Source organism: Bos indicus, chromosome 1 (genome assembly GCF_029378745.1).
Source record: "Bos indicus isolate NIAB-ARS_2022 breed Sahiwal x Tharparkar chromosome 1, NIAB-ARS_B.indTharparkar_mat_pri_1.0, whole genome shotgun sequence".
Classification (NCBI taxonomy): Eukaryota; Metazoa; Chordata; class Mammalia; order Artiodactyla; family Bovidae; genus Bos; species Bos indicus.
The window spans coordinates 88,322,196-88,344,128 of NC_091760.1; the positions used below are offsets into that span (position 1 = coordinate 88,322,196).

At 38.5% G+C, this 21,933-nt stretch overlaps 1 protein-coding gene across 1 annotated transcript in view; it reads right to left on the bottom strand.

Moving 5' to 3' along the window:
* Window positions 1–20,773, bottom strand: part of MFN1 (mitofusin 1) — a 47,135-nt gene extending 26,362 nt beyond the window's left edge. The window contains exons 1-9 of the mRNA XM_070791577.1: window positions 20,635–20,773; window positions 17,754–17,869; window positions 15,684–15,819; window positions 13,987–14,149; window positions 9,360–9,484; window positions 7,011–7,119; window positions 5,548–5,655; window positions 2,546–2,699; window positions 2,363–2,430 (exon numbers count right to left, since the gene is read on the bottom strand). Coding sequence (XP_070647678.1) covers window positions 2,363–2,430; window positions 2,546–2,699; window positions 5,548–5,655; window positions 7,011–7,119; window positions 9,360–9,484; window positions 13,987–14,149; window positions 15,684–15,819; window positions 17,754–17,865 — 975 coding nt within the window. The 5' untranslated portion in view covers window positions 17,866–17,869; window positions 20,635–20,773. The remainder of the gene's footprint in view (window positions 1–2,362; window positions 2,431–2,545; window positions 2,700–5,547; window positions 5,656–7,010; window positions 7,120–9,359; window positions 9,485–13,986; window positions 14,150–15,683; window positions 15,820–17,753; window positions 17,870–20,634) is intronic.
* Window positions 20,774–21,933: the final 1,160 nt, after the last annotated feature.

The following is a 21,933-nucleotide window of genomic DNA, read 5'->3' on the forward strand; positions in this document are numbered from 1 at the left end:
GAAATCAAGAAAAGTCATATGGGAAGAATCAAAATACCTGAATGTTAATAACTCCTGTATTGAGTAGGAAATGCCAAAAACTATAATTAAAAATTAATCAACAATGAAATCTGGATACTGAAAGCCATGGAAGACATCCAAAGCTACACTCACAGACAAATTCATTCCCTTTTATAATGAAAGCATAAAAAAACTTTCTGTAAACATTAGCTGAACTGAATGACTAACAACCAAAAAATGCTATTTATAAGCTGATAAATTATTCAATTAATCTTTAGAGGATACAGCAAAGCAATAAAATCATTGACAAATCTCAATTAATATTAAAATATATATATTTCTTATATACTTTATTTAATGATGTATCTATATATAGGTATATAGACAGATATAGGAAAGGAATACAAAAATTTTTAAATAAACAATTATATACTAAATTATAAACTCTCAGCAATGTATCAATTAATAAGAAATCATAAATTATCAAAATTAATTTTAAAGGTAACAAATTTGAGCTTTGGCAAAAAGTTGAAAAGAGCTGTCAATGTAATTACCAAAAAAAGGTTTGGCCATCAAGATAAAACTGTTTGCCCATATGACTATTTCCTTAGGTAAATTCAAATCATTTTTAACTAATTCGCATTTTATGTCTATCATAGCTTTAAACAAAAATTTCAGACTCTAAAGCCTAACATTCTCTACAACTTCATGGAAAAGCTCTTGCTCATAGTTTTTTCCAAACATAATTTTTAGATTCTCAAAAGAACTTTTAAAATAAAAAAGTGAAATACCAAGTTTCTTCTAAAAATATTAGAAACAACAGTTCCCAACTCTTTCTGATTATTGCAATCACTTGGGGAGCTATAAACATTTAAGAGATTCCTAGGTCCATCCCTAGCCCTACTGGATTAAGTCTCTGGATTAAGTCTCTGGGATAGGTCAGGAGCCTGTAGGTCTCTAAAGTACCTCATGTGTTTCTCATCACCAGCCAGGTTTGGCAACCAGTGCTCTACAGCACATCTTTTATTCTTCTTCCCACCTCTTCAAGGAGATATTCTGAGAAAGCAAAAGCTGTACCAGGAACCGATATGAAAGAGGTATGAGTGTATAACTGAACAGTACATGATTTGGTAGGAGAAATCAATGATAAACACATACACACAAAGAAAGAAAAGCTCAATAAATAAGAAAAGATGAGCAAAACAACAAAAGATACTCTCCCCAATATTCTTCCCATGGATGAAATGACTGTTCCTGATAAGAGTGGGTAGAGGACTGAATCTCTTGTGCAAAAAAAGGGAAAGAATATAAAAATGATCTTTAAGTAACTGGGATATCATGTATCCTACAGCTTAACTTGACAGAACACCTGTTGATATTCCAGGGACCTCCGAAGAATCAGAAACACCTTACCAAGGGTACAGAGAGTAGGCTGTCTTAAACATTTTCTGTTTGTCTACCTAATGGTCTGTCTTCTTCTCACCAAATTAAAAGTAGGGGATAGTGAGCAAATGATTAATTTTAAAAATTCTGCCAAGTACATTCAATATTTATGTCCTTAGTATTATAATAGTTACTACTTATAAGGAAGAATTACAGATGGAAGTTTTTTCAGTTCTGAGTATTTGTGTTCATCTGGGGGTGAGGAGATATGTAATCTAATAAATACAACTAGATAGAGCTAAATGAGAGCTGAGAAGATTAACAGCTAAAGTATTTTTCAGTCAATCTAGGATGTTTTAAGGTCTCTGAATAAAACACCTATCCCAAAATGTAACAGGATCTTCTGGCACACACATTAGTTATTCCTGCACCTCAGTAGCTTAGATTCCCCTAAAGTATAGGACCTGTATCTTAATTATTTTTGCATCCGTTTGTTTTGTTCAGCACATCTGGCATAAAACATGGAGAATTAACAGGTGGCAATACAGTTGAGAAATGTTATTAACTTTTGTTAAATGGCATTAACTATGTTCTATCAAAAGAAAAAAGATCTTCATTTTGCTGTATTACCCATTCTAACAGCAATTACATTTTTTTAATCTTGTCCCTAACTACTGAATATAGAGTATTATATTCATCACACAACACAATATTAGAAAATAATGTCTCATTTAGATACAAATACATTAAAAAAAAAGAATAAGAAATTACAATCTTTAATTCTCTGTTCTTACAGATCATCCATTTTGCAGGGACCTTCTTTCTTCAAACTTTCTTTGCTTCACTTGTTCTGTCAGAAACTACACTAAATAACACCAAAGGTTATTAACAAAGACAGGTAATGAAAACAGAAGATTATGCTCACTTTCCAACCAATGCTACAGTTTTATATCAGTCAATACATTCACAAAATTCCTACCTCAAAGATTTGTTCAAAATTCTGAAACTCTTGTAATCTTGCCTGAAATCCTTCTGCAAGTGCCCCACCTGTAATATTTAGATGAAGAGTTTAAAACCTAGTATATAGGAAGATAAGATATTTGCATGCTACTTTTATAATCTATATTCATATTTCAACAGGAAATCTATAATGAATACATACCACCTTCTGGCATCCCCTGTGCTTTGTGCTTTCTAGCACTAAGAACTTCCTTTGCAGAAACAAAAAAGATACGATTGCGTGCTTCTAAAGGATCCACAACTCTGAGCTCCTCCACCAAAAAATGCAGGCATCTTTCCATGTGCTGTCTGCGTACCTAGCAAAAAAAAAAAAAGGGGGTATTAAAAGAATTCTAATAACTAAACAAATATGAGTTACAGGCCTATACTAAATTCCATTTATAGTGATATTAAGGACGGCATCACCAACACAATGGACATGGTTTTGGGTGGACTCCAGGAGTTGGTGATGGACAGGGAGGCCTGGCATGCTGTGGTTCATGGGGTCACAAAGAGTCGGACACGACTGACCGACTGAACTGAACTGAACTGAACTGATTACTATACTATGTAGAAGGCAATGGCACCCCACTCCAGTACTTTTGCCTAGAAAATCCCATGGATGGAGGAGCCTGGTGGGCTGCAGTCCATGGGGTCTCTAGAGTCGGACACGACTGAGCGACTTCACTTTCACTTTTCACTTTCATGCATTGGAGAAGGAAATGGCAACCCGCTCCAGTGTTCTTGCCTGGAGAATCCCAGGGACGGGAAGCCTGGTGGGCTGCCGTCTATGGGGTCGCACAGAGTCGGACACGATTGAAGCGACGCAGCAGCAGCAGCAGCAGCTGCCTTATACTTTTTTTATACCTTTATTTTTTTCAACTACTTTTTAAAAAGCTGGAGTATAGCTGCTTTACAACGTTTTGTTAGTTTTGCCTTATAATTAACAAATAAATCCAAAAATTCTAATAAATGAAGTCTGATACTTGCTGATAGGAAATCTTCCTCTTAACTTAATGATTCTTCCTTGAACATTTAATTTAAAATTCTGATGGACCATCAAATACTACACAACCATTAAGAAATATATTGTAGACAAATACTAGTACTTAATAGCACAGGGAAAGGTTTTTAATTCTGTATTAAGGATATATGATGTGTATACACATTTATGTAATTAATACATGGCATACAGGCAACACTCATAAAATGGGTGGCAATTTAATTTCTTCCTTAGGATTTTATTTTCTAAATTTTCTACAATGAAGCTATTAATACCTTTAAAATTAGAAAGTAAGTGCTGCAATAAATTTGCTATAATGAAGTTAGTTTTATTTTGAAATCAGAGCATAAATGGTATATTTTTCTTCCAAAAAACACTGGGAATTAAAATTGGGGAGAATACATTAGCTATGGATTAGAGCTGTGACATTAAGTTTAAGATTAGCACTTGGGTATCTAAATTAGGAATAAGGATTAGAAGTTAGGGTTTAGTACCAGCCTTTAACATTATGGCTATAAGAGATCTCCATGTTAAGACTTAATAAAATTAAACTAAAGAGGAATGGAGAAGAACAATCTGTGGGTGCTATCTTCTGATTCTCTGATGATTAAATGAGAGCTTGATTTGAAAGAGTATGATTACAAAACGAGTTAATAACAGGATATAAGGTTTCACATTAAGCAAAATTTCAATTTGGGGGGGGTGAGGGGAAGAATGAAAGCAAATAATCTAACATGTGAATAGTGATGGGACAGGATAAATTTTATTTTTTTAATGTATTTTCTGAAGTCTTTTTGTTTGTTTGTTTTTGATCAGGCCATGTGGCTTGTGGGATCTTAGTTCCTTAACCAAGGATTGAACCCATGTCCGCTGCAATGGAAGCATGAAGTCCTAACCACTAGAATGCCAAAGAATTCTCCATAAGTTTTCTTTTTTTTTTTTTAATTTTTTTTCCCATAAGTTTTCTTAAAAAAATAATAAATACATACTACTATTAAAATCAGAAATATCATCAAGCAAATTAAATATTACTTGTACACTAAATGCCAGATTCTTCATCCTTTCTAAAGTTTCTAAAACCACCAGCATGACTAAAATGAAAAACAAAAGCAAAAAATACCAAGTACTGGCAATGACAGAAATCATGCGGCACTCTCAATGTGGTGATGGAAATATAAACTTAAATGAGCGCTTCAAAAAGCTCTTGGGCTGCATTTATTAAAATAGCATATTCTTTACCTATAATCCAGGAATTCTACTGCTCAATCTATACCCATGGATTACTGATTCCTGCGTTACTGACACTGTGAGTTGGATAAACCTGGTTTGGGGGCAAGAGCTGTTCTGTGTTACAGGTTGTTTAACAGCATTGCAAGCCTCTCCCCACTAGATGCCAGTAGCACACAACCCCTCACCGTGAGAACCACCAGTATATAGCCAAGAGAAATATACACCAGTGTGCAACAAAAAGACATGCACAAGAATATGCCCAGCAGCATTATTCATAATAGCTAAAAGAAGGAAATTTACCTAAATACCCATCACTACCAGAATGAAGAGATCAACTGTTATTCATAGGATGAAAGACTATACCACAATGAGAATGTACTTCATCTATGCACAACAGAATGGATATATGTCACAAATTTAATGTTGAACAAAGGAAACCTGACACAGAAGTAGATACTACGTGGTTCCATTACACAAAGTTGACCAACCCGAAAAATTAATTTAGGCTATCAGAGACGCAAGTGGTTATCCTTCGGTTGGAGGGTAGAGGCTAGAAATGGGGGATACTGGGGTGCTGGAATGTTCTGCTTCTTGACCTGGACCCTTACAAAGGTATTAAATTTGTAAAATTCACTGAGCTGGACACCAATGATTTGTACACTCTTCTGTTGTTATACTTAAACAGAGAATTAAAAAGGATGTTTCAAGATCTAAAATGTATTTGACAGTACTGTCATAATACAACTTTATTTCAAAGTAGCTTAATACTCTGTCCTTAGCACATATCCACTTCAGATTTTGTACAATTATACTCTTTTCTCAAGTAAGAGAATAGCTGCTTATGATGTTCTACTCTACGATGTGTATTGTTTTCTCAATTACCAATGTACATTACTATATTTCAAAACTTAAGGGAAAAAAATGTAACTTACATCTTCCATATATTCTGGCTCTGATGCAGAGGCATCCCAACGATTATTCAGGATAAAAATATTAGGCTTGGAAAGTCGCTCATTTACCTTGTGAAAAAACTGTTTTTCCTGAAAAACATCCAATACCCAACAGTATGTTCACTTTTAAAGCAACTTTATTTCTAAATTTATACGTGAAACCTTATTTGAATCTAAAAGTTTGAACCATTTAACAACAGTGAGAACACCCAGAACACCCACTGAAATAAAAGATCCCAAAGCACTCTGAACATTAAACTTCCAGAGATGACAAAATTAAAATATAAGAAAGCAAAAGTTAAGGTTTTCCTGCTTCTCTCATGAGTCTTTATTGAAATTCAATTGAACAAATATTTATCTGTTTCTACTACATGCAGGACATAAGATATTGCTAGATATGATAGTATTTTTAAAAATCTACCTCAAATATTCTTGAAGATTTACACTAAGTAAATTAATGTAAGACACACGTATCATAATAAACAATAAAAGGTATGCACCATAAATGCTATAAACATCCAACTGAAATTAAGAAATGATCTATAAAGGAGGAAGTGGTGATAAAGATGGGCTTGATGGTACTGATAACAGCTTTTTGAAGGATGGAAAAATTGAGAGGGGAAAGAATTGTGAGCCAAGAATAACATAAACAAAGGTACCAAAGTCAAGATGTATATCAAAGTTTGTTTATCTGACACCTAAATAATGGAGTTACTCTAAACCAGACTTTAAACATTTACCTATTTTTTACACCATCAGGTTGTAAACAGTTGTCAGTGCTGTCAGAACAACATGGTTTAGGATATAGATCGGGCCACATAAACACTAATAACACAGTGACAAAACAGGACTTGTTGGTAACACCTAGGTTTTAATGGTGTTTAGCCATTTATATGCTTTTGAGGAATAATGTTTAAAAATTATACTACAGCTTTGGATATTAGATATCAAAACTCTGGAAAGATTATTTATGTCTGGTTCTAGATATCCTGGATAAATAATCTTCTGCGTTTAACAGCAGCTTAGAGTGTACACAGGTAAGCAGAAATCTAGGGCGTACACAGGTAAACCTTTGTGACAAAGCTGACAAAACTCAAAATATGAAAAGCTTTGCCTGCCAGACAGGGAGGTAAGGTGGGAGTGTTATATCTTATTTAAAATACTTAAGTCAACAGCCTAACAATTCTGGTGTCTGTTCCTTTAGAAACTTGCAAATAACTACAGTGAATGTCAACAACACACCTTAGACTCAAATACTCACTATAAGCTAGAACCATCAATCCAAAATCAGTCCTTCTAGTCCCAGAGAAACACAAACCCCTTCATTCACCCCTGATATCACAGCTTCCTTCTAATACATGATTTGGATTTCCCTTACTTTTCATAATCAGAAGGGATATTACTTCATATTCTATCACTCAAACAAAATAATGATAAGATCCTACCGTGTTCATTAGAGTTGATTCGGAATTTGCAACCAAAACGAAGACATCAGCATCTAAGCAAAACTTATCAATCCAGCTATCCAGCTCTGTAGTGACATCTGTGCCCGGACTAATGGGAATAAAATAAGAATTATATTTTATATATATATATGTGTATATATATATATATGTACATATATATTTTTTCTTTTTGCCATGTTACACAGCATGTAGAATATGAAATCCCCAGTTCCCTCATCAGGGATTGAACTCACATCCCCTGCACAGAAGCACAGATTCTTAACCACTGAACCTCCAAGATAGATAATTTTTTTAACTTTTAAGAATTAGCTGAAGTTTAAAGGATAGGATTTCTACCAGTTATCAGTCTGAGGCCTAGGAGATTTAAATTACTTTCTTACCTATAAGAGAGCAGTTGTGGAAAGTTGAGAATCGTGCACTATATATTTCTGTTCTGCTGACAACTCCCAGAACCTATCCAACTGACAACTAAACAAATGTTAAAAATGTTTATTGATTAAAGAGAGAAAACCTCATGATTTTTGACAACATGATAACTATTTAAAATCTTTATGCTTTAATATACGATATTTGTTGTTCTCTTTCTGACTTACTCTACTCTGTGTGTCAGACTCTCTAGGTCCATCCGCATCTCCACAAATGACCCTATTTCCTTTTCATGGCCGAGTAATACTTCACTATATATATATATACCACTTCTTGTTTATCCATTAACCTGTCACTAGATATTTAGGTTGTGTCCTTGTCCTGACTACCTTAAGTGGTGCTGCCATGAACACTGGGGTATGTGTGTCCTTTTAAATTATGGTTTTCTCAGGGAGATTAAGACTGATATATATATATGTGTGTGTACACATATATATACACACACACACACTACCACGTGTTAAAACAGATAGCTAGTGGGAACCCACTATGAAGCACAGGAAGTCCTGTTTGGTGGTCTGTGATGACCCAGATGGGTGGGAGGGCATGGTGGGGTGGAGGGAGGTCTGGGAGGCCCAAGGGAGGGGACATATGCTTACACATAGTTGATCTACTTCACTGTACAGCAGAAACTAACACAGCATTATAAAGCAATTATATTCTAATAAAAAAAAAAAAACTTTATGCTTTGGGAGGCTGAAAATAAGCACTAGGGAAAAAAAATGAGGCTAATACACAATTCATACTGTAAAAAGTATAGTCCAACTATATATACATTGGCTTGATGTATCCTGTGACCAGCTGGCAAGATAAACAGATTGGGGTCATGGATGCAGTCTGGCCATGAAGTAAAAGAAAAATTAAAACTATTATATTTAAACTAAATGTTTTTAGGCGATTTCTCTGGCAGTTCAATGGTTAGGGGGTGCAAGTTCAATCCCTGGTTGAGGCACTAAGATGCCATATGCCACATGGTATGGCCAAAAATTAATTATTTTAAAAATTCAAAACATAAAAAAATAAACCCTATGTTTTTATTTCCCAAGTACCTTTTCTCTCAAGGGAAGGCCCTCATCAAATAAAAAACAAAAATTTCCATAAAACACTGAAATTTTAACTTAAAAGAGCATACCACAATTAAAAAAAAATCATTTAACTACTTTTTTTTTCGTTAAGGACTCTGCTAAAGGGACATGCATTACCATTTTATTAAGCACCAATGTAACAGGATGATTTTTAAAGAACATATTAAATGCAGGTTAATCAGAAGAGTTAGGAATAAATTACAAAAGCATTTGATTAATTCTTGAACAAAGAAAAGCTGTATGAACTGTCCAGCAGTTATTTTGGGAAACTAGGTCTCAAGAATGACTACTGATTAAAAACAGTAACTGGTTAGAGTTATCTATCAAAGATATCTGGGCTCCCATGGATGTAGGTTTGATCCCTGGGTCAAGAAAATCCCCCAAAGAAGGAAATGGCAAATCACTACAGCATTTTTGCCTGGGATATCCCATGGACAGAGGAGCCTGGTAGGCTACAGTCCATGGAGTCAAGAGTCAGACACGACTCAGCGACTAAACCACAACAATCAACATATCTAGAATCAGACAGTCTCTAAGACCCAGCCCACTATCCAAACCACAAAGTCAATCTAGCGAAAAAAGTGGTCGGTTCTTAAAATTTCCTGTACTAGAATCAGACTGATAAATCAGCACTTTCATGTAACCATTAAGAAACAAAACAAAAAATAATACCTTAAATATTCTGTTAAAATCTAGCAAAGCAGAAAAAAGCAGCAATTGAACATTTAAAATTTTTATGTACTGCATTCTACACACAAGCAGCATTTCTATTAAATAAAACTTTTACAACAAGAAAACATTTCATATGTAATTTTACCTGTCTACTAAAACCAGGTCGTCTCTCAAGAGGGCACATTTTGCCTTTGGCCAAAACACATGCACAAGACACCCAGCTTTCAAGTCTTTGTCCATATGAAGGGCGTGGGCCAGCTGATTAACTGTCTACAGAGGGAAGGGAAGAAAAAACAAGACTACTTGTAACAAAATTCAAGAAAAATGTTAAATATTAGGACTTGCTAAGCTTATTTTTGCAAAACATGTAGAAAAAGCAGTACTTTATATAATTTGAAATAAAACCATCTGGGGAAATCTTGAAAAACCTGAGGTTTAAAATTACCAAGTACCAAAAAAATAACAGCCATGAAAACAGTTGACTCATACCATCGTGCCAAACAATGTGGGCTGGAAACATTCTAAATGCCCCAACAAATGGCATCCTATGCAACACTGAACTTGATTACACTATATGTATGGAAAAAAATCCACAATATATTAAGGGAAAAAAAGCAAATCGCAAAATAGCATATACCATTTTTTTAAAAAAATACAGAGAAACACCAATTTAACTCTATACCAAAGTATTTCCACTGATTTTGGAAGTGTGTGAGTTGTGAAGTTTCTTTTCTTATTTTCTAATTGTATTTCCTGACTCTTCTAAAGTGAATTTATTGCTTACTGATGCGGGGGCGGGTAAAGGAATGTCACTAGGCAGTATTCACACAAGCATGCTTTAAAGTTAATGACTACGCCCATTCGCTGGGCTGGATGAGGGACAAGCTGGAATCAAGATTGCCAAGAGAAATATCAGTAACCTCAGATATGCAGATGACACCACCCTTATGGCAGAAAGTGAAGAACAACTAAAGAGCCTTGTGATGAAAGTGAAAGAGGAGAGTGAAAAAGTTGGCTTAAAACTCAACATTCAGAAAACTAAGATCAAGGCATCTGGTCCCATCACTTCATAGCAAATAGATGAGGAAACAGTGGAAACAATGACAGACTTTATTTATGGAAAAGGAAAGGAAAGTGAAGTCACTCAGTCATGTCCGATTCTTTGCGACCCCATGGACTATAGCCCTACCAGGCTCCTCCGTCCATGGGATTTTCCAGGCAAGAATACTGGAGTGGGTTGCCATTTCCTTCCCTGGGAGATCTTCCTGACCAAGGGATTGACCTGGGTCTCTGGCACTGTAGGCACATGCTTTACCATCTGAGACACCAGGGAAGTCCACCAGGGAAGTTATTTTGGGGGGCTCCAAAATCACTGCAGATGGTGATTGCAGCCATGAAATTATTATTTTTTTTTTGTATGCAGGATACACATTTATTAACAGTGAAAAAGCATTTACCCAAAGTGAATGTTAAAAATACAAAGAGTACCTGCTGCACAGTCTGGTGAGCTCAATCTTGTAGGCATTATTTCAACCTGCCTAGGTTTCTCTCTCACTTATTTTGACCTTTCTTCCTCTTTTACCTTTAACCAAATTTTTAACTTAAAAATTAAGACAACAGTACATATTGAATGCCTAACCCTTTAGCAACAGTTACCAGGGAAAAACATATTAAGCAAGTTATCTGCTCTCAAGCACTTAAAACTAAATTATCTACTATAATAGAAAACAAAAGACCAGATTACAACAGCTGTTAAGTCAAATAAACAAATTTGATAAGGTTCACAGATACTACAATAACTTAAGATCTAAGTATAACGATTCCACTGTATCCCATCTTTAATTTGTATGCAGAGAGAGAGACAGTCTTAATATTTAATGTGTAAGGCTTGGCTTGAGTGTATCAAAATGAAGTTTCTGTAGAGTCTAGAAAACAAATCTAGAACTTAAGTATACATATTTTCTTTCATTTTTTTGGTCCTGATTTTTTTCCCCATTGTGATGTTTAGTAACATAGAATTTAAAATGTAGTTTTAAATAAAGTTTGGACTTATCTGTAAACTATCTTTTTTGAAAATTATGTTGAATTCTATACACCAAGTCACTGTTCTATATAATTAGGCTGTTCAGAGAAGAGCAATGGTCAAGAGTTAAAGAAATATACTATTTATTATAAAGCCCAGCCTTCAGGCCAGGCTTCCAAATAATGCCAGTGTTGCTGCTATTGAGTCTGATATTCTTTTAGATACCTGCAAGTCTTATTCCTTTGCAAGAATAGGGCAGGTTATAAAGGTATCCAGGATTTCTGAGAAGTTATTATAGAATATAAATATTCTATTCAAATTGGATAATAAGTTTAGAATACTTGTCCTTAGTACCTAGAATTTACATAATTATCTATTAGATAAATATTTTCTAGGATTTCAATTCATATCTGTGTTGCCTCAGTTTAAACGTTAAAAGAGAGAACATTTTCTATAATTAGAGAATATTTCCGCTTAAACAAGCAAAGTAACATTGTGATTACTTTAAAAAGGAAAACCAAGCTCTTTAAAGTAAGGATTAATAGAACTAAATTTACATACCAGAGCACTAAGGTTCTATTTGCTTTTGGACAACCTTGCTTTTTGAGACGATAATTTAGGCCAAAACGTAGCAGTTGTCTCTGTGTGTAGTGAGAGAGAAGCAGGTGTGCAGATGAAGTACTGTATGGAGTAATGAGAATTACGTGACCTCTTTATCACTAAGCAGCCATGAAATTAAAAGACATTTGCTCCTTGGAAGAAAAGCTATCACCAACCTAGACAGCATATTAAAAAGCAGAGACATTACTTTGCCAACAAAGGTCTGTCTAGTCAAAGCTATGGTTTTTCCAGTGGTCATGTATGGATGTCAGAGTTGGACTGTAAAGAAAGCTGAGCGCAGAAGAATTGATGCTTTTGAACTGTGGTGCTGGAGAAGACTTTTGAGAGTCCCTCGTACTGCAAGGAGATCCAAGCAGTCCATCCTAAAGGAAATTAGTCCTGAATATTCTTTGGAAGGACTGATGCTGAAGCTGAAACTCCAATACTTTGGCCACCTGATGGGAAGAACAGACTCATCTGAAAGACCCTGATGCTGGGAAAGATTGAAGGCAGGAGGAGAAGGGGACAACAGAGAATGAGATGGTTGAATGGCATCACCGACTCAATGGACATGAGTCTGAGTAAACTCTGGAGTTGGAGATGGACAGGGAAGCCTGGTGTGCTGCAGTCCAGGGGGTCACAAAGAGTCGGAGATGACTGAGCAATTGAACTGAACTGACTGATAGCCTCTCTTTCCGTTTAAGCTCTCTAAAATATTTCTACTCCTCAAGATGACTTCTGATATACATTTATTATCTTTCATATGCGTGTTAAACATACAATTAAGTTCAAAGGGCTTAAGACAAAATTAATAATCAAGGAAAGGGCATCAGCACACATAGCTCTATGATTCTTTTGCAATTTAAATGAAACTTTAAAAGGGAAACATCTATTATCAAATGGCCACAGTAGTCCTAATCAGGGTTGAAGTGAATTTCCACAGTGACAATGATAGGTAGTGGTTTTTTGCTTGCTTTTATAAACTTTCTGATAGAATTACAATCTTGTGACTACTCTGTATGGCTTAAAAGTTTTTAATATTTTTATAAATATCATCTCATTTATTGTTCATAAATAAATACTGAAGGGTATTAGACCGATTGAGTTACCTGCTGTGATCAAACAGCAAATTCACAGGAGGATGACTACACCTATGAATTCACCTACAGTTTAGTCAAAACTAAAATGGCATGCATCTTCACATACTGAACTTCTGTATTTGTGGGAAAGCTCTTATGATTGAAGTGAATATAATGAGAAGCAGTGCCTTTTCCACTTGCTTTCATACCAAAGCAAACACCTTGCATCGTAATTGTTTTTTCTTTTTGTTTGGCTGAGAAAACCTAGTGCCACTGAATTCCTCAAGAAATTTATACAAGGTAGGGAACTACCGGGGAAGGCGATGGCACGGCACTCCAGTACTCTTGCCTGGAAAATCCCAGGGACGGAGGAGCCTGGTAGGCTGCAGTCCATGGGGTCGTTGAAGGTCGGACACAACTGAGCGACTTCGCTTTCACTTTTCACTTTCATGCAATGGAGAAGGAAATGGCAACCCACTCCAGTGTTCTTGCCTGGAGAATCCCAGGGACGGCGGAGCCTGGTGGGCTGCTGTCTATGGAGTTGCACAGAGTCAGACACGACTGAAGCGACTTAGCAGCCGCAGCAGCAGGGAACTACCACTGGCCTTTATCTGTCTAAATAGCATTTAGACATGAATTAGCTTACCAAATATTCTGAAGGCAAAAACAGTTTCTAAAGGCACAGGTGCGGGTCAAAAACAGATTCCAGAGCCGAATTTTTTAAACAAAGTTTTGTTTAGAAAGACAAGATATGTGATTAAACAGCGATGACACACTTCAGTAATTTTCTTTTCACTGGGAACAGTACTTTAAAATTTTTATAAACTTTTAATTCTAATTTATCTTCATTTTAAGCTAAGGACAGGTTTTATTCCTCCAAGAATTTAGCTCTGAAGCAAAAGTATTTTAGAAAATCCAAAATATTACTGACGGTTTTAAAAGCTATGAAGAGAAATACTAATGGTTCTTCCATCTCTAGCAATGCAGACATCTTGTAAAGAGCTTTCCAAAAGAACAAGTTAAGGACATTATTTCAGGTGCATTATGCTATTAAAGGTCAAACGGTATACCTTCACACTCCTTTTTTCATCTGACCCTTCTGTCATGAGATAGGCTTTATCTCCATCGGTTCCTTCAACACTCAGGAAGCAATTGGTTGTATGGCCAATCCCACTAGGGAGGACTTTATCCCACAACATGGCATTGATAACAGAGCTCTTCCCACTGCTTGTCCTGAAGAATGAATACACAAAATCAAGACAAAACATAATGATAAAAATTTCGTTCTTTCACTGGGTCAAAGGCCAACTTTTTTAGAATGCAATTTTGTACAAAAATTTCACCAGATTCCATTTTTTATGAAAAAGTTGACAACTTGATTTACATAACTATTAGCAAGGTACATTTCAGAAAAATAAAATGGAGGAAAACAAATCCTACCCTTCCCATAAAGAGATCCTCCCTTACCCTTTTTATTTTTCTTGCTTTTTGATTCCCACCACAAGGTGTCGTCTAAGGTCCCGTCTTCTTAAATCTGGGCTGGACCTTCTTCACATGCAAAACCCATTCCTATTTCTTCTTCTCAAGTAGGACAACTGAGTCATCACTTCCCCAACAAGCCTCTTCCCTCTTACTCTGACTCCTGCTGCTGCTAAGTCACTTCAGTCGTGTCCGACTCTGTGCGACCCCATAGACGGCAGCCCACCAGGCTCCCCCATCCCTGGGATTCTCCAGGCAAGAACACTGGAGTGGGTTGCCATTTCCTTCTCCAATGTATGAAAGTGAAAAGTGAAAGTGAAGTCGCTCAGTCGAGTCCGACTCTTAGCGACCCCATGGACTGCAGCCTACCAGGCTCCTCCGTCCATGGGATTTTCCAGGCAAGAGTACTGGAGTGGAGTGCCACTGCCTTCTCCTTACTTCATACTAGACTCTGCATAAGGTCAAGTGGGTAAACCAAATAATATAAAACAAAAGACAAACAGAAACAGAGCTTGAAGAAAAGTTTTCAAGGACATAAACAAGGTGGTTTAGTAGAGAATAACTGAAAAGGAATACCTTAGATAGCTTGGTCTGGAAAGGTTTCTATAGTAACATTTAGAATGAGACTTAAAGAATGCAAAGGAGTCAGACACTGAACAAGACACAGAGAATTCTATGCATAGGCTACCACCAAGCGCTAAAGCCCTCTACGAGGTTAGCTTAATGAGTAAATAAATGCCTCTACTGATACACAACACATGATATCTGAACAACCAAGTATGGGCCTTGTCATTTGTCTTTGCATCTCTAGTGCCCAACAGAGTGATTGGTACATAGACAGTTAACAAATGGTCCCTAAATTAATGTATGAGCTGTGGCAGAAATCACTCTTTTCACTCCAGAATTTCTTTAAGGAATGGCATGTCTTATTCTTCCTCTGGGAATCATGGAGCTGAAAATCTTTTTGGAAGACACAACCTGATAATCAATAGAAACTTAAAAGAGTAAGTCACAAATGATACTTATCTGTTTTTCTATTCTTATAATTGGCTAAGAAGCCAATTCTTAAAGATGAGCACCCTTAAAAAAGAAACAACTTCTTTTATACCATAAAGCTTTTTTTATACCAGGAACTAAAATGAACAAATTATTTTACATGCTAATAGCTTTAACATTTAATATGAGCAGAAACTGCTGTAAAAAGAAGGAATACCCTTGCTGAAACATCAGAAACAAAGCTACAGATACGATCAAGCTGAAAACTCTCCTTGAGAAGAACAGTAGTTACCTGCCAAAAAAGGCCACTTTCATGTGTCTCCGAGACAGCACCTCACCAATGACGGAAAGCTTGTTTTTATACCTCTGTATTTCTATCAGATCATCCTCCGTAGCTACTCGGTCAAGCTCTGGATTCTTATATGTTGCTGTAAAATTAAAATGGTAGACAAAATAATATAGATGAATATTAAGGTAATTATAGGGCTTCCCTTGTAGCTCAGTCAGTAAAGAATCTGCCTTCAATGTAGGAGACCTGGGTTTGATTTCTGGGTTGGAAAGATCCCTGGAGAAGGAAATGGCAACCCACTCCAATAATTATAAAACAGAATACTTAAGATGTACATACATTTTGGTTTTGTTCTATATTAACATTTGAAAATAAAAATAGCATGGTATCTGAATATTTGGTAAAAGGTGAATGCCTTGTTGTAACGGGTCATTAAGAATACTGCTCAGAATTACAAAATAATTAAAAATTACAGGGGTCCAGTCAAAAGAGTATTTATTTTTTAAATGTTTATTTGGTTGTGCCATGTCTTAGTTGCAGCATGTAGGATATAATTCCCTGACCAGGATTTGAACCCAGGTCCCCTGCATTGGGACAGTCTTAGCCACTGGACTACCAGGGAAGACCCAAAAGGGTATTTATTATTCATCAGTACAAAGTACCCACCTAAGACCAAAACGCATTTCTGAATAAAGTAACTAGAACCTGCTGCTGCTACTGCTGCTAAGTCGCTTCAGTCGTGTCCGACTCTGTGCGACCCCAGAGACGGCAACCCACCAGGCTCCCCCATCCCTGGGATTCTCCAGGCAAGAACACTGGAGTGGGTTGCCATTTCCTTCTCCAATGCATTAAAGTGAAAAGTGAAAGTAAAGTCGCTCAGTCGAGTCCGCCTCTTGGCGACCCCATGGACTGCAGCCTACCAGGCTCCTCCGTCCATGGGATTTTCCAGGCAAGAGTACTGGAGTGGGGTGCCATTGCCTTCTCCGAACTAGAACCTAATATCCACCAATTATAATTTCATTCTGACAGGAGCTTCAAATCTTGAATTGAGAAGAGGGATTCACATGTTAACAGTGAGGTTTGAATAGGTAATGGTTGTTGTTCAGTCACTAAGCTCTGTCTGACTCTTTGTGACGCCATGGACCACAGCATGCCAGGATTCCCTGTCCTTCACTATCTCCCAGTTTGCTCAAATTCATGTCCATTGAGTCGGTGATGCTATCTAACCATCTCATCCTCTGCCACCCTCTTCTCCTTTTGCCTTCAATCTTTCCCAGCATCAGGTGGCCAAAGTATTGAAGCTTCAGCCAACTCCACTGAGCTGGCTCTTTGCATCAGGTGGCCAAAGTATTAAGAGTTTCAGCTTCAGCATCAGTCCTTCCAATGACTATTCAGGGTTGATTTCCTTTAGGGCTGACTGGTTTGATCTCCTTGCTCTCCAAGGGACTCTCAAGAGTCTTTTCCAGCATCACAGTTCAAAAGCATCAATTCTTTGGTGCTCAGGCTTTATGGTCCAACTTTCACATTCATACTTGACTACTGGAAAACCATAGCTTTGACTATACGGACCTATGTTGGCAAAGTGATGTCTCTGCTTTTAATACAATGTCTAGGTTTGTCACAGCTTTTCTGTCTCACTTTTCACTAAAATGGATCTGAGATGTTGACTTAACTTTTGAGTTGACAGGGAGATAAGTATAATGGCTAAATGTGGGCCACCTGACTTTTTTGTCCAGGCATTTACAAGCTGTGTGATCTTTGGTAAGCTGCTTACGTTTTCTGTGCCTTAGGTCCTTTATCTTTAAAATGAGTGTGATTACAATGTGCCTCAGTGTTGATTTGAGTATTAAATGAGCTATTATTAAATGGTTAGAACAGGACCTCACACATACACTTCTTTCTTAGTTGCTATTAATATAATTCAATCTTCCTCCTTTGGTCAGCAGAAATGGGTTTTGTTATGGTATCTCATATAGTACAATGCTCTGTATGTGTTCTGTATCCAAGGTTGAAAGAATAAAGGATCTTTATATATTTCCAAAGTAATTATTTTAAAAACTTAGAGAAATTAACCTTCAACAAAATGTGATCCTTCAGTAACAAACTCCAGTAACTGGTCGAAGATTGCTGTAATTGTCTTCTTAGCCAGCACGAAGTGCTTCAGTGGAGAAGCAGTTTCTGCCATTATGCTGAAAATAAAAAGTTAGAAACAAATTAAAGACACGTGAATTAATGACACTTTTCAGCAACACTGACTTCCCAATGAAACAAACTTCCAAAATATTTATTTGGCTCTGCTGGGTCTCAGTTATAGTTTGTGGGCTCTTCAGCTGCAGCATTCAAGCTCTTAATGGTGGCATGTGGGATCTAGTTCCCTGACCAGGGATCAAACTCGGGCCCCCTGCACTGGGAGTGTGGAGTCTTAGCCATTGTACCACCAGGGAAGTCCCCCTAAATATTCTTACGTAGCTGTTTTTGGGAGAGAAGTGATTTACTCAGACAATTAAAGACTACTTTTGGGCAATATTCCACTAAAATATGTGAAGTCTATTGCCCAAAATTTGACTGCAATTTCTACTTTAGTTCCCTTTGCTGCTGATGAAAACTAGCCAAATTCTGAGTGCATGTGACTCTATTTTTTCCCCCCAAACTTTAAACTTTGTATTTTGTACTGGGGTATAGTCAATTAACAACACTGTGGTAGTTTCAGGTGAACCTTGAAGGTACTCAGCCGTACATAGGTGTGCTAAGTCACTTCAGTTGTGTCCAACTCTTTGCAACGCCATGGTCTATAGCCTGCCAAGCTACTGTTCATGGGATTCTCTAGGCAAGAATACTGAAGTGGACTGCCATGCCCTCCTCCAGGGGATCTTTCCGACCCAGGAATTGAACCGGTGTCTCCTGCATTGGCAAGTGGGTTCTTTACCACTAGCACCACCCGGGAAGCCATACATATACATGTACCATTCTTCCCCAAACCCTCCTCCCATCTAGTCTAGCATATAACATGAAGCAGAGTTCCATGTGCTATATAGAAAGTCCTTATTGATTATCCATTTTATATATAGCAGTGTGTACAAGACCTTCTCAAAGTCCCTAACTATCCCTTCCCCTAGCACCATAAGTTCCTTTTCTAAGTCTATGAGTCTTTTTCTGTTTTGTAAGTTTATTTGTATCATTTCTTTTCAGATTCCACATACAAGGGATGTCATAGGATATTTCTCCTTCTCTGACTCATTTCATTCAGTATGACACTCTCTAGGTCCATCCATGCTGCTGCAAATGGTATTATTTCATTCTTTTTAATGGATGAGTAATATTCCATTGTAATATATGTACTGCATCTTTTTTATCCAGTCCTCTGTAGACAGACATTTAAGTTTCCTCCATGTCTTGGCTACTGTAAATAGTGTTGCAATGGACACTGGGGTGCATGTATCCTTTTGGATGTTCTTTTGCAGATCTATGCCCAGGAGTAGGATTGCTGGATCATATGGTAGCTCTATTTTTAGTTTTTTAAGGAACCTCCATACTGTTCTCCATAGTGACTATTACATTCCCATAAGCAATATAGCTGAAACTCCAGTACTTTGGACACCTCATTCGAAGAGTTGACTCATTGGAAAAGACTCTGATGCTGGGAGGGATTGGGGGCAGGAGGAGAAGGGGACAACAGAGGATGAGATGGCTGGATGGCATCACCGACTCGGTGGACTTGAGTTTGAGTGAACTCTGGGAGTTGGTGATGGACAGGGAGGCCTGGCATGCTGCAATTCATGGGGTCGCAAAGAGTCGGACACGACTAAGTGACTGAACTGACTGACTGACTGACTGAAGCAATACAGAAGGGTTCTTTTCTCTCCACACCCTCTCCAGCATTTGTTGTTTTTGGATTTTTTGATGACAGCCATTCTAACTGCTGTGAGGTGATATCTCACTGTAGTTTTGATTTGCATTTCTCTAATAACTACTGAAGCTGAACATCTTTTCATGTGCCTGTTGGTCATCTGTATGTCCTCTTTGGAGAAATGTCTATTCAGGTCTTCTGCCCATTTTTTTGAATGGGTTATTTGTTTTCATGATAGTAAGAGTGCATGTGACTCTTAACTACATCAGGGAGCAGGATGAGTGAGATGAAGCCAAGTTCACCAACAATAAGTTACTGTCTCTCAATCTGGACCTCTAGGTGGTAGATAGGTAGAGTGAGTAAATAGAACTTCAACATCATATTAACGTTTGACGCAATACTAACGTTGAGAAATTAGTTTTCGTCGCAACAAATAAGGAGGCAAGCTTTAAAAAGAGCAATACTAACGTTTAGAAAGTAGGAGTTCTCATCGCAGCATATAAGGAGACAAGCCTTATAGAGAGCATCAACGTTTCCAGCCAAAGTAACAAGAACTTGAAGGAATTTAAGAAAAATAATTTTTTGTGGTAGCTTCTCATAAAAAGCACCCAACAAAACCTATCACACACCTGTCTAATCCTTGTGTGCATGTGTGTAAAATGGAGCAGAGCAGCCATAAAGAAGGCTGAGACTTCCAAGGGGTCAGAAAATGACTGACCGAAGGGCTGCGTGAGAAAGCACGGTGAGAATAACCACCCGGTTCAGCCGGTTGTGAACGCCTGCCTTGGAGAAAGGCCTTTCCCGTCCTCCACACCAGGCGCGGGAGCCCCGCCTGCGGGGCTCGGGGCCAGACCCCACCCCCGTCCCGCGAGCCTTTGCCGGGGCCCGGCCGCCCGACTCCCTGGGCTCTGACCTCGCGGGCTCTGCGGGCCCGACCCGGGAACCGGCCCCACTCGCAACCCCCCCAGCTCGCTCCTTTGCCGCAGACCCGCGGCGGCGCCTCTTCAAAGAGCGCCCCGCGCACGACTCCCCGTCCCCTATCCCCGGCAGGACGAAGGTCACCCGAACAAAGTGAACCGATCCGCGGCCGAGACAGCGGGCACTCACCCAGTCCGGGCTCCGACTTGTCACCCAGTAACCGCACCTGAGCCACAGCCCTCAAGCAACCTCATTCTCCCAAAAGACGCTGGGAAACTAAGAGGGGGCGGGAGGAGAGGCACGAGGGCGGTTACTTCCGGTCTCTTGCCCTCCCGGATTTTGTTTAGCTCCATGACCGGAAGTGCGTATTCGCCGAACGTCATATTTCTTAAGGGCAGAGGGCAAAGAGTTTTTGTTAGCAGAGAATGCTGCTACAAGAATGCTTTTCAGTTCCCCTAACTTCTGCTTCGCCTCCGTCTGCCTTCAAAATTTCCAAAGCCCTGCCCAGCCTCGGCGTAGCTAGCTGCCAGCGGTTGGTGTAGTGAGGGAGAACGAAAAGGAGGAGAGGTGCGGTGAGATGAGGTTGGGTTGGGGTGCCAGACAAGGAACCTGCTTGCTCGGCCATCAGCAATAAAGAAAAACCTTTTGACTTATAGACTACCTTAGCTGTGTGTGTGTGTGTGTGTGTGTGTGCGTGCGTGTGTGTGTGTGTGTGTGTGTGTGTGTGTGTGTGCGCGCGCGCTCACTTATTCGTGTCCAGCTCTTCGCGTGTCCAACTCTTTGCGACCCCATGGACTCTAGCGTTCCAGACTCCTCTGTGCACAGAATTTTCCAGGGAAGAATACCTGACGAGGTTGCCATTTCTTACTCCAGGGGATCTTCCAGGTCCAGGGATCCAACCTGTCCCCCGCCTTTGCAAGCGTATTATTTATCACGGAGCCAATCCTTGACTCAGTTCAGTTCAGTCGTGTCCGACTCTTTGAGACCCCATGGACCGCAGCACGCCCAGCCTGCCTGTCCATCACCAGCTCCCGAAGTTTACCCAAACTCATGTCCACTGGGTCGGTGATGCCATCCAACCATCTCATCTTCTGTCCTCCCCTTCTCATCATGCCCTCAATCTCTCCCAGCATCAGGGTCTTTTCAAATGAGTCAGCTCTTCACATCAGGTGGCCAAAGATTTGGAATTTCAGCTTCAACAACAGTCCTTCCAATGAACACTCAGGACTGATCTCCTTTAGGATGGACTGCTTGGATCTCCTTGCAGTACAAGGGACTCTCAAAAGTCTTCTCCAACATCACAGTTCAAAAGCATCAATTCTTCTGTGGTCAGCTTTCTTTACAGTCCAACTCTCACATCCATACATGACTACTGGAAAAACCATAGCTTTGACTAGAGGGACTCTTGTTGACAAAGTAATGTCTCTGCTTTTTAAAGAGGCTCTTTAGTTCTTCACTTTCTGCCATAAGGGTAGTATCATCTGCATA